At 38.3% G+C, this 14,165-nt stretch overlaps 1 protein-coding gene across 1 annotated transcript in view; it reads left to right on the top strand.

The window, feature by feature from the left end:
• Positions 1-14,165, top strand: part of DMD (dystrophin) — a 2,686,579-nt gene that overhangs the window by 585,599 nt on the left and 2,086,815 nt on the right. The window contains exon 6 of the mRNA XM_049766737.1: positions 7,532-7,704. Coding sequence (XP_049622694.1) covers positions 7,532-7,704 — 173 coding nt within the window. The remainder of the gene's footprint in view (positions 1-7,531; positions 7,705-14,165) is intronic.

The following is a 14,165-nucleotide window of genomic DNA, read 5'->3' as shown; positions in this document are numbered from 1 at the left end:
TTAGTTCTACATATAACTTCAAATTATACTGCAGTTATTAGATTATATTGGTCTCAAAGAAAACAGGTGATATTTCTCTGCTATTTTGAATCCAGGATAGTTTCCTGGCTTCAGCCCCTGTCTGGCAAAAAAATCTAAGGATATTTTTAAAGTTATGCAACCATCACTACGTCTAATTTTATACTTCTTTAAAAATAAATTTCATGTCCATTTATAGTCATTTCTAACTCTCTCCCAGTCCTAGACAATCTGTTAATCATAAAACATGTGTTCTTTTGTTGCTGGATTCTTGTACTGAACACAATCTTTGAGTTTCATTTCTATTGCAACAGATTCATGAGTTTGTTTTATAGGGTGGACATTGAACGTGAAGTATAGCTTGTTCCTGCTCAGTCAGCCAGCACGTGGAGTAGACATATAATTATCTAAATAATCAGTCATATTTTCTTTCAAATAAATTTCTTTAAAATTGAACATACCAAACAGGCTCAAATTTGTTTCACAATAATGTGGGAAGAGGAAGACAATAAACTATAGCTAATCATAAAAGATATTAGATCACAAAAGTATCAACAGAGCTCAAGATAGCTAATAGTCTGTTGTCAAACTATACAAGAAAACAGAGGCTTCTCTACTCATTCGTCTCCTTATTTTTCATTCCTCATTACTTCTCAAGGTTCTTCAAGGAATATTTCTAAGAGACAAATTAATCTTTTCAATCGTGTCCATTAAAATAAAATTCAATCATTGAAAAATAAAATAAAACACAAAAGCTATAAATTGTTTTTATTTCTTTTTTTGTGTGTGCCTTTTTTGGTGGTACTCAGGGACTACTCCGAGCTCAGTGCTGCAGGGAGGATGATCTGCAGTGGAAACACTAAGTTTGATCCCTGTAGATCACGGGTTTCAACCCTTTGACTCAGCTCCATGGCCCACAGGCCCTTTTTTTTTTAAAGATATAAATAAGACTTTGTAAAATTGTTACATTTTGAAAGATCCTGCTGTGATTTCTTATGAGCAGGAAAAAAAAGAATTCATGGAAGGACTATAGATTACAGAAAGCAATTTGAGATGTAAAAACCAGTCATGGATTATGGCCAAACCAACAGGAGCAGAGTACTGAGCCATGTGAGAGCACCCCTCAACATTTCACATCTCCACAGCATCCTTTCCAATGGCATCTAAACTCAACATCAGATATTTTCAAAAATACATGCCTGATATTATCATTAGCTTATAAACTTATTAAAAATTAGCATGTGGGGAAATGTATTCCTAAGAATACCAGAAAAGGGGCCGGAGAGATAGCATGGAGGTAAGGCATTTGCCTTGCATGCAGAAAGTCAGTGGTTCGAATCCCGGCATCTCATATGGTCCCCTCAGCCTGCCGGGAGCGATTTCTGAGCATAGAGCCAGGAGTAACCACTGAGTGCGGCCGGGTGTGATCCAAAACCACCCCCCCCAAAAAAAATGAATACCAGCAAAAATGCTTTGTATAATTTATTTCTCTGAGACCGTAGTTCAGTCTTCAATAAACAGAACACTGGAATTGCAAGTATGGAAATTCTTCCCAGCCTTTGTCCCCTTAGTCTTATATCTTCTAACATACTCCCCAACTAAACATACCTTAAAACTGCTTGACAGATTTGAAAAGTTCTACTGATCATTATTCTTGATTACAATGCAATGAAGTTCCATTTATATTTCTCCAAGAGAACATATTTGCAATTGTTAACAAAGCCTTTGTATCTCAACAAAGATTAAAGGATACTACAGGCCAGCTAAATGTACTTTCCACATCTATCAACTAATAGAATTGAGGAGTGGAGTACAGTAGATTCCATATAGCTGACCTGGGTTCAATCCCCAGCATCCTGTATGGTTCCTCTGCTTTGCCAGGTATGATCCCTGAGCACAAAGCCAGAAATAAGCCCTGAGCACAGTGAGGTATGACCCCAAATCAAACAAACAACGGGTTTGGGATTGAGATGAAATGATATGAACCCTGTGTAACTGTGCTGCCTGTCATGTTTTAAACTGTGTTGGAGAAAATTTCTCTTAGAACTTGTAAAAAATGAAGGAATGTACACCCTAGATTCTCCATCATTGCTTTTCCAGTTTCCATAGAAATAAAATTGTTAGCCTGAAAAAACGATACCTCTATTGGGAGTGAGTCGCTTTGAATAAAAGGAAGTAGACAATGTCTTTGGAGTACTCCTTTACTAAAGTGTGAACCATCTTCTTTTAGGGATTTTACCTCAGTGTTGTTAATCAGCAGGAGGTAAATTGTAATGCAAAAAGTCAGGGTCAAAATTTTGCTGGCCAATTTGGAGCAAATTCTCAACTCCAGATGACTTTACACTGGAAGAATTATGTTGTTTATTATTCACACAACTTTCAAGAGAAATAGGAGAGACTGTGTTTCTGCTTAGTCCTATAGCAAACTTGCCAACAGGCCATGCTTCTCAACATAGTTCTTGCTCAGGCTTTCCTTCCTTCCTTCCTTCCTTCCTTCCTTCCTTCCTTCCTTCCTTCCTTCCTTCCTTCCTTCCTTCCTTCCTTCCTTCCTTCCTTCCTTCCTTCCTTCCTTCCTTCCTTCCTTCCTTCCTTCCTTCCTGCCTTCCTTCCTGCCTTCCTTCCTTTTTTCTTCCTTCCTTCTATTTTTATTTAAATAAATATATGTACTTCAAAGAGTTATTGATAGTTTTAGTCCTACATTTCAACACTAGTTCTACAACCACTGTTGTCTCCCTCCACTTGTGCTACCATACTTCATTATCCTCCAGTCCCTCTCCTCCTGCTATCTTGATAGACACATTACAGAGTTCAATGGCTTCAACTTAGGTCTCATGTTTCCAGTTTAGTTGAGTCTGTGCTTTGGATGAATAGCTATATTATTTTTCCAACTGACCAGTATAACTGAGGCCTCCACCCCTATTGCTTCATTACTTCTCTTTCTGATTTCCTTCTTTCCTGCCTTGATTGTTTTCCTTCTCTGTCCTGCTCTGTACAATCTGGAAGAGAGCTAAATTTTTCTTTTAGAAGACTATTCCTACCCCCTCTTGACTCTCTTGCTGCAAGTCTTTTCTAATCAGAAGATGGATTATTGATAGTGTCCCACTTAGAATGCAGGATATTAAATAAGACATGCTTTTAGGCCAGAGAGATAATACAGAGGGTAAGACACTTGCCTTGCACTTGGCTGAGTGCCTGTTCAATAGCTAGAGCCATGTTATTTGCTTCCCATCACCACCCAAAGTATAGATCCCAGAGTATAGAGCCAGGAGCAAGCTGAGTAATTACTGAGTAATTCTGGGTGTGCTTCCTCAAAATGGGGGGTATCTTTGTGATTAACAGCTATAAAGGGCAACGAAGAAAAAGTTGAAGTAGAATGCACACCAGGTACATGATTCAACCCCTGCAGAACATAGATTCACAATGATGTCTCTTTATTTATTTGTTTTTGAACTTTACCCAGTGATGATCAGTGGTTATTCCTCAACTGTACTCAGGAATCACTGCTGATAGTGACTGAGGGACCCTACGGAATGCTGGGGATTGGACTCAGGTCAGCCCTGTGCAAAGAAAACATCCTATGTGCTCTTCTATATGTCTAGCTCCTTGTGTTTTTATTTTTTATTTTTATATAAATATTTTATTTAATCACTATGGTTACAAAATTATTCATGTGAGTTTCAGTCATAGAATGTACACTACCCTTTACCGGTGCACATTCCCTGCCACCAATGTCCCCTGTTTCTCTCTCACCATCCTAGGAACCCAAAACATTCCTTCCATTTTCCATTACAGAAAAGCCTCTGCATTCCTATGTTCACTGTAATACTATTTACAAGTCTGTTCGATGACATACAGTGATGCTAATGGTGCATACATTGTAATAGGGATCAAACTCAAGACCCCATGCATGCCAGGCATGTATGCTGAAGTCCTTTGAGTTATTTCCCCAGTCCCTACATTATTTTATTTTTTCTTTAAGAAACACGTTTGTATACCCCCAAATTTTTGCAGAGACAGTAAAATTTATTCATTCTACCTTGAAAATAGTAAACACTAAGTGTGGGGAACTTCTCTACTTAAAAGCTCAATTTAGGATGATTTCAGTCTCTCTTCTGAAGGTTGATATAAGATTTTGGTAACTTTTATGTAAGCTAGGAGAAGAAGAACTGATTATCTCATACTGCCCTTTATTATTTTTTTTCTTAGCTGTAGTTTTCTACTCAAGTAGAAGCAATACCAATGAAGCTGATAAGGTGAATTAGTGACATAATGATGCTAAAGGAGTTTTGCATTGAATACAGCTTGTCTTTCAACATTATATGGGCAGAGGGCAGTCAGGCCAAGCAGTTCACAAATGGATCTCATTCATCAAGGGAGGGTTCTCTGATGATTGCAAATCCATCATGATCATGAGCAAGTAGCTGTAATTCCAAGCCAGTTTTTGCACAGAACTAAAATACACATTCTGCAACTGCCACTAATGGAGGTTATGCTCTTTATAACTAAAGAAGATGATGAGAAAAATTACTTCTCTTACATAGCATTTGACATATTTAGTCACGGAGTAACTAAATATGCAGATTGGGAAGGAATTAAGAAAGGATTAATCTCCTCTGTAAATAATAGATTGGGCTATGAAAGAATGGCCATAAATAAATATATGCGATGATTGCACATGTTCCAATCATTACCCGTTTACAGAACACCATCTCAAATCCTTTTTAAGTACTTTAAAGTTCGATTTAATAGTTTATTGCATCATAAAAAGACGGCTAACATTAGATATGTAAAAATATGTATTCCTGGGACCATAGTGATGTATAGTGGTTTGCCTTGTATATATCCTTACACAAGGCTAACCCAGATTCAGTTCCCAGCAGCGCATATAGACCCAGGAGCCTGCTAGGAGTTATTCCTGAGTGCAGAGTCAGTAGTAACCCAAGTGTAACCAGGTGTAGCCCCCCAAAACAAACAAAAATCTATTCCATTCCTTTAAGGTATTTTTTGAAGTTATACAGGAAAAAGCAAAATCAAATCAAATGTCATTTTTAGAATGCACTCTAAACCGTCTTCATCATCTGGTCAGGTAAGGATCTTGGTGGGAAAAAAAAACTAATCCAACGAATTATATTTCCTTCAAGGGAAAAAACAAAACAAAGGCTTGAATTGTGGTGAATAAGTAGCTGAGTAATTAGTTCATTCCACCTTTTTTTGTTTTTATTTTATTGCTTCTTACAAACAAACCCAATTGTTTCCAGTTGTTTGGGAGTGTTTCCGGGTAGTTTAAAAGTTGCCAGTGGCGGGTCCGGAGAGATAGCATGGAGGTAAGGCGTTTGTCTTTCATGCAGGAAGTCATCAGTTCCGGGCCTGCCAGGAGCAATTTCTGAGCCTGGAGCCAGGAATAACCCCTGAGCACTGCCGGGTGTGACCCAAAAACCACACATACACACACAAAAAGTTGCCAGTTGCTTCAGCTGGACGCTGGGACTGAGCCTCTCTCTAAAGAGCAAGGCAGACCCAGCTTTGTATTTGAGGGTGTCTTGTGAAGAAATCCTTGCCCAACTGGACCTGAGGGCAGCAGGTTGAGAAGGCCGGTCAAGAGTTCCCCAACTTCTTGAGCAGTTTCACTTCAGCATCTCTCCTGGAAGACCTAGAGGTAGGAGTCCGCTTTGCAGAATTCAGGAGATGCAGATCCAACAGCTCAAGGCGGTGAGGCAAGCACCCCAGCTCTCACATTTGGGGGCACACTGCCTGGAGGGATGCAATGCAAATCTCTGCACTGGTTTTGTATATTTAAGTGACTCTTTTTGACTCGGATTCTTCCAGCTCTGAAAGAAATACTCGAATTTTGCTTTTTGTTTTTTTGTTTTTGCTGGTATTGATGTTTTGGGGGGGGGGGTCTTTAATTATGCGAAGTTTTTATGTTTTGCTTTTATTTTGAAGAATAAACGATCTTTTAGGTGATAGGATAAATGTTGGATTTTTAAAAATTCTAACCATGTTTTTATTTTGATTTTGTTGTTGTTGGTGGAGGGGCGGGGGGCATAGCCAGCAGCTCTGAAGGCTTACTCCTATCACTAAGCTCAGGGATCACTCTTTTGGAGCTCCGTGGGTTAATATGGGTTCTGGGAATCGAATGCAGGTGTGCCAACTGTAATTAAATACCCTATTTGCTGGATACTAATCGTTTGATACTTATAGCAATCATGTCTATGGATGTAGTTAAGAGAATAGAGATCAAAATGGTTAGGTGGATGGTTTATCTAACCCTATTACAAATATTATTTGAAGTTACTAAGGATATGTGTTAAAAAGCATTTTCCAGGGCCCAGAGCGATTGCACTGTGGGAGTTTCTTTGTCTTGCAAGTGTGCTAGCTGAGTTTGATCTCCTGCATCTCATATCCCCCTCCCAGCCTATCAGGAATACCACCTTGAGCGCTGCTGAGTATGACCCCCAAAATATTTTCTTCCTTACATCTATCCCCATTTCCAAAGTTTCTCTGCTTGGAAGTAACTAATCTTTCTTTTTTTATGTTTTTGGTACATATTTATTACCTAATAAAATGGCTGTATAAGTAGAAGCATTTCAGGCCTGAACAGTGTTGTATCCTATGGACCAGCTCTGAAGGGCCCCTGGGCATTCTGAGCACTGTTTGGAAGGCCACAATGTCTCCTGCAGATAAAGAAAAAAGGCAGGTTTCTTGGGGGGGGGGGGGCATAGAGCACATGGTATTTGCTTGGAGGATACTTCTAGCTTTGTGCTGGGAAGTTTCTCCCCGAGTTGGACAATCTTGTGATAATGGTTTAACATAAATTCTTAATAATAAAGACCAAAAAAGTGTTGAGAAGGTTTTGGGTTATCCTGGTTCTGGGCTAGGAATCACACATGTGCCTGAACCAAACTGGTTAAGAGGCGCCTTAATCCCTGTCCAGGAACTTACAAAGGCAGCATTTCCTCTGAAACTAATTTTTTTTTGTTTTTGGGTCACACCCGGCAGTGCTTAGGGATTACTCCTGGCTCCACGTTCAGAAGTCGGTCCTGGCAGGCTCCGGGGACCATATGGAATGCCAGGATTTGAATCGGGGTCTGTCCTGTGTTGGTTGCATGCAAGGCAAAAACGCCTCACCACTGTGCTTTTTTAAGAAAAGCAAGAAGCCCACTTCTCTTTCCATAAAACCACTAATCTACATTAAATCCTTGGTTAATAAGGCTAATGTTTTGTACATATTTTTTTTCGCATATCCACTGAAGGTTGGGAGGCACACAATTCAAAAAGCAATATGGAAAGGTTTTATGTTAGTAGTTGTATAGCGCAGAATCCAGTAGTATGATTGGTTCAATAAATGGCATAGCAATCAGAATAGATTCCATAGTTCTGGATGCAAATCCATTATTTCTCTTTACCAATTGACCCTGAAGATCCCATTCTTATTTCTGAATATCAGGATATTCAAGTGCACGTGACTTTTGTTCAGGGACTAAATCTTATGAAAATTTCTTTCCACTTCTAGGTAAAAAATGTAATGAAAAATATTATGGCTGGATTGCAACAAACCAACAGTGAAAAGATTCTCCTGAGCTGGGTCCGACAATCAACTCGTAATTATCCACAAGTTAATGTCATTAACTTCACCACCAGCTGGTCTGATGGCCTGGCTTTGAATGCGCTCATCCACAGTCATCGGTAAGGAAACTGTTGTGACAGTCACTAATTGTTTGACAAAGTTACTCTTAGAGACTTTTTTCAGTGTCCTACTAGGCAACATATAGAGATGGATATGAGAAATCTAACCAGACATTGGTATATACTGAAAAGGAATATTCTATTTTTGTTATGTGATATATTATTTATTTAAATGTTAAATAAAATTAGTGAAATATGAATATGATTATAGTGATGGAATGGAAGGAACACTTTCCATATTTTAAATTTGGGTTCTACTAGAAACTCAAGATGAAATTCAACTAAATAATGATTTCCCTTGACCCCAAACTGGAAAGCAAAGCATAGTTCCAAACATGTGACTGGCTATCATTAAATGAGTCACCATCATTTATAATGTCAAAAGGAAGCCTTCCTCTTGTCTCATGATTTAGAAGATAATCACTTCAAAATCAAAACCTATTGGGCCCTGGATATATATATATAGATAGATAGATAGATAGATATATAGATAGATAGATAGATAGATATATGAATCTATTTTAAATTCATATACATATATATTCATATGTACATGAACATACATAGATACGTTTTCTCCCCAGTTTTAACAGATGGCTCTGAGCATCTTAACAAGTAAGACAAACTACAGAACAGTTCTTTGACTCAGATTGTAGAATTTAGAAAGAGCAGTTGCGGGGCCGGGCGGTGGCGCTGAAGGTAAGGTGCCTGCCTTGCCTGCGCTAGCCTCGGACGGACCGCGGTTCGATCCCCGGGCGTCCCATATGGTCCCCCAAGCCAGGAGCAACTTCTGAGCACATAGCCAGGAGTAACCCCTGAGCGTTACCGGGTGTGGCCTAAAAACCCAAAAAAAAAAAGAAAGAGCAGTTGCTCTCTAATGGTAGAACAGTTGCTGTGAGCATGAGGTATTCTTTTGATCTTTGTAAAAAGCATCTTTGTGTGAGGTAGAGCAGTGCTTTGTAAAAATGTCCAACTGTGTCTCTTCCTCCCTTGTTAATTTCTGTGCACCATGTTCTACTGGCTGCTCCTCTATCTCATGTGTGGCTTCGTTGTTTACACAGTTTTCACCTGGGACTACCAATTTCACATTGGACAATCCCATATGGCCCATGGTTGTAAAAGACTGAGGGTTCTCTGAAACAGTGAGAGAAACAAATGTTGATACCCAACTCAATCCCAAAGGCTGTATTTCCTAAAATGCCAGAATAGTTGTTCACTTTTTTCAGCTAGTGAATTCGCAGAAAAAGCAAAATAAAAAGTCATATATAATGCAATTCACATATTATATATATATCAATATGTAGAAACATTAACTATGTTTGTAGTACATTGTTATTCATCTCTTACCAAATGCGTTGACTTATTAACTATTTGAAAGCCATTAGACTGCATATTCCCAATTTTCATGGCTGCCTATCTTTTCTCGCTTTGATCTTCTATGTATAATCTTATGCCAATCTTGCACTTCCCATTCAGAATATAAAATTTCCTTCTCGGTGCAAGCAAATGCTCTCTAAATAAGCCTCCTTGCCAGCTGTCTTGCTCCAGCTGGGTTTAATTAACCCCATCCAGTCTCAGTTTCCAGGTGAATGACTCAGCAACCAAAATTTCCCTAGGAGGTGGGCCTGCACTCAATTGGCATGTTAAGCAATGCGAACACATTGTTTTTTAATAAGTAGGGTTTTTTTTTGTGTGTGGTTTTTGGGTCACACCCGGCAGTGCTCAGGGGTTATTCCTGGCTCCAGGCTCAGAAATTGCTTCTGGCAGGCCCGGGGGACCATATGGGACTCCGAGATTCGAACCGATGACCTCCTGCATGAAAGGCAAACGCCTTACCTCCATGCTATCTCTCCGGCCCCGTTTTTTTTTTTAATAAGTGTGACAGAACAAAAAAAAATACTCCACAGCTTCAAACAGCCAGATGAGAAGTAAAAGGGACACGTTCATGCTGCATTATTAAGTCAGAGCTTATTCTGCAAATATGAACATTTGGTCGTTCAGGCACACAATGGCCGGGGAACAGGAATGTCCGAGAGCACTTTTTGTGTTTCTACATGGCACTTGAACCCAGTGGAAACCTTCAATCCTGCGAACGTGTTCACACATCCCATTTGTCAATATACTCTCCCCGGATTTCTGAATGTATTTCTAATACCGGAAACATAGCCAGATTGCCCTCCTGCGTCTGTGCCACTCTAATAAACTGCACTTACAGGTTCTTGCTTGTCAGGAACTGAATGACTCACCGGTAACTAGCTTGTTAGACAGAACAGGGTAACTTTTCAGGAGTTTTCTCAGAGTCAATAATGCTCTTTCATGAGTCATCGCCCTCTTTTGTTTGTCTTTGATAAATGTTTAGACTGTCTATATAAAAGAAGAAAATGGTGCTAGTTGCTGTTCCAAGGTGATTGTTGTCGTTGGTACATTTAGGAGTGCCATGGGATGACCTGCTTTCAGTAATTGACTAAGCCTTATAGAACAAAGGCAGGCACTTAATGTAGAGCACAAAAATTGACCAAGATCTTCTGCAGAGTTTCAGATAGCAGTGGCTTTACATCTGTTTAAAGTTAAATTACATCTTCATATGGAGGCAGTAAAAAGTTTTCTATTAAAATGCAGTCGAGACTCAAGTGCAGTTTAATGAAAGCTGGGCTCTCCTTTTATGGGAAAGCAAATAATTCGTAATAAGCTCAAAATGTCTACAAGTACTGATGAACTGTATTCCAAATTCTTTTCATTACTACCGGAGTGGTTTCAGAGCCTATGATTAATCACACATTAGAAAGGGGAAACAGGAAAAGATGTGTTTTCATCTCTCCTCTGCCTTATCTCATGCCACTAGAGGTCATCACTTCCTACAATTACTTTTATTCTTTGGGGGTTTGCATAATTGTATAGATTTGTATCTGGGTTCATTATTTCCAGAAACTATATAGATTTCCACTTCAAAGTGAGCTCACAAAAATTACCTCTCAGCCCCATCTGGTTTTAAAATGACTGAATTATACCCACTTTACTCATATAATTGTTGACTGGATTCCTTTAAATGATAGCAAAATACGATTTCCCATTATAATTAAACAAGGTACACTACCTGATAGGAAAGTTGAAAAACTCATCACACTTGGACTTTTGCCATCTTGTCTTTACACCTCCCATTTTTTTAATTATATGAGTATAATTGCATCAACTCTGTTTGTGACATTTATGTTTTGCTCTAAGTATAGGTGATATTGGCTTTAGTTTGCAAATTAGAAATAAATTATTGCCATTCGACAAACAGCATTTTAGAACATAGTACTAATGGAAATTTGTGTTTTTAAACTGTCAGTATGTTGTGGACACTTTCATGGCGAAGTAGCTCATCTGTTTCTCCTGATAGAGAAGATCATTATCCTCATTTCACTAATTAAAAACCTGAGGCCCAGAGAGGTTATGCAATTTACCTAAGTCCTTTTGATTAATCTGCTGTAGATACAGAATTGGAGTATTTAGAGGATTTAGTGTGTCCACTGTCTGATGTCACTTTCTTCAAAAGACAGGTGATCCTTGGTTTTGATTCTTATTTATGAGTTCTGGTGTAGATTAGCATGGGCAAGACTGTGACTTCTCTGCAGCCTACTTGTTTTACAATTCTCAGTGCATTTGACAATCATAGTGATTTCAAATGTTAAGTGGTTATGAATTTTAATGAGTTAAAACAATTAAGTGGATTAATTTTAATGCTAGAAGAGACCTCAAAGGCCATTCAGTACAGTTTCTGCTCTTAAAAATGAAAACACCAAAGCTCAAATGATTACAGGACTTAGATAAGATAATTCCTAACCCAGGCTATTAGTGGCCAAGGAGAAGAGGAAGAACTGATATGAAAGGGTTAGAACTCAAAAGCAGTTAAGTTTCTTTGTTCTTCTTATTCATTTAACCTTGCTTTTTTCTGGAGGTGAGAGCTAGCTTTCCCACACTCCCATTATATTCTTAATTCTTTTATTCTGTTATTTTCCCATTCCTATTATCTGCAATAATATGTTGAAAAAGGAACATAGGTTCTGTGCTAAAGCTTTCTTACCCAATAGTCTCAAAGTACATTTTTATCTCTGTTTCTGGTGCTAGAGGTAGCTCCCAATTTGCTGTATTTTAGTGTCTAAAAGTTGATTAGCTGTTTTGAATTACTTGCAATATATAGATTTTCTTTTACAAAGCACAAAATCTGGTGAATTAATGAATGACAGGGCAAGTAAGAGAAATGAGCAAAAGCTGTAACTTTATTATATAGTAAGGTTTCAGACTTTCCAGTTAAATCCATCCCTGGAGCTTCTGTCCCTTCAAGACACGAGTTCTTAAGCTAGAGTGCATTCTGAGACTCGATGACCTAAAATTGTTTGGAAATTAAGTTTATTTAAAGAAAGGGGCAGTCTTTAAACGTATGTGGCTCATTAGATTCTCCTGTTATTTGCGCTCCAGAGAAAGTGAAGACTCACTGAATTAATGGGTTCCAATGTCCATGGAGGCAAATGTGTTTATTTTTTATGTTTTAATTTATTTTATTTTTAAAAATATTAATGTTTTATTTATTTTATATATATTTATTTAAACAGCTTGATTACAAATATGATTATAGTTGGGTTTCAGTCATGCAAAGAACACTACCCTTCACCAGTGCAACATTCCCATCACCAAAGTCCCAGATCTCCCTCCTCCCCACACCAACGCCGCCCGTACTCTAGACAGGCTTCTATTTCCCTCATTCATTCACATTGTTATGATAGTTCTCAATGTAGTTATTTCTCTAACAACACTCACCACTCTTTGTGGTGAGCTTCATATAGTGAGCTGGATCTTCCAACCTTCCTCTCTTTTGTCTCTGAGAATTACTGCAAAATGTCTTTTATTTTTCTTAAAACCTATAGATGAGGCTATTCTGTGTTTTTCTCTCTCCCTCTGACTTATTCAGCATAATAGATTCCATGTACATCCATGTATAGGAAAATTTCATGACTTCATCTCTCCTGACTGCTGCATAATATTCCACTGTGTATATGTACCACAGTTTCTTTAGCCATTCATCTGTTGAAGGGCATCTTGGCTGTTCGAGAGTCTGGCTTTTGTAAATAGCACTGCAATGAATATAGGTGTGAGGAAGGGATTTTTGTATTGTATTTTTATGTTCCTAGGGTTCTTTCCTAGGAGTGGTATAGCGGAATCATATGGGAGCTCAATTTCCAGTTTATGGAGGAATCTCCATATCGCTTTCCATAAAGGTTGGACTAAACGGCATTCCCACCAGCAGTTAGTTCATTTTTTTTTTTTTTGGTTTTAGGTCACAACCAGCAGCGCTCAGGTGTTACTTTTGGTTCTATGCTCAGAAATCGCTCCTGCCAGGCTCAGAGGACCAAATGGGATGCTGGGATACGAACCACTGACCTTCTGCATGCAAGGCAAATGCCTTACCTCCATGCTATCTCTCCGGCCCTGCAAATGTGTTTTATTTTTGTTTTGATATTAGCTCCAATAATTAATTTTTTAATTTGAGTTTTTTGTGTGTATGTATGTGTATGTATGTGCTTGTTTTGGGCCACACCTAGCAGTTCTCAGGTCTTGCTCCTGGTTCTATGCTCAGGGATAACTCATAGTGATGCTCAGGGTATCCTAGGGGGCTCTGGCAACTGAACCTGGATCAGCCACCTGCAAGGCACCCTGCACTATCCTTTGGAGTTTCTCATAGCAATCTCTGATTAACCCTTAAATTTCTGTAGTGTCTAGTAATTCTTCCATTTCTAATACAATTTATTAAGTTTCACTTTCTTCCTTTCTAAGTTTGGCTAATGGTTTGCCAAATTGTTTATTTTTTCAAAGAACCAGCTCTTGCTTTCATTGATCTTTTGGATTGTTTTTTTGTATTTCCAGTTTATTAATTTCTGCTCTAATCTTTATTATTAACTTACTTTTACATACTTTTGGTTAATTTTGTTGTTCTGTTTCCAATTTTTTAAGTTGTGCCACTGAATTATTTCTGTAGGCCCCTTATTCCTTCCTGATAAATGCCTGTAAAGCTATTCATTTTCCTTTTAATACATCTTTTGCTGTGTCCCACAAATTCTGATCATTTCTGTAGTCATTCTTGTTTGTTTCCAGGAATCTTTTGATTTTCTCTTTGCTATCATCTGTGATCACCTGGTTGTTCAGTAGTGAGTTGTTTAATTTAAAGTTATTAAAGTTTTTTCTGTATCTGTTTATGATTCACTTCTAATTTCATTGCATGATGATATGAGAAGGTACTTCTTAGAGTTTCTATCCTTTTGATTTTATGGAGATAGTTTTATGGCATAGCATGTAGTCTTTGAGAATGACCCATGTACATTGCAGAAAAATGTGTATTGGGTTTTCTGCGAATGGAGAGCCCCATTTATATCTTTTGAGTCACTCTCTTCCACTTCTTCCTTCAGAGCTAGTATATTCTTGTT

The sequence above is a fragment of the Suncus etruscus genome, chromosome X, assembly GCF_024139225.1.
Source record: "Suncus etruscus isolate mSunEtr1 chromosome X, mSunEtr1.pri.cur, whole genome shotgun sequence".
NCBI classification, from domain to species: Eukaryota; Metazoa; Chordata; class Mammalia; order Eulipotyphla; family Soricidae; genus Suncus; species Suncus etruscus.
This window is presented reverse-complemented; position numbering and strand designations above follow the sequence as displayed.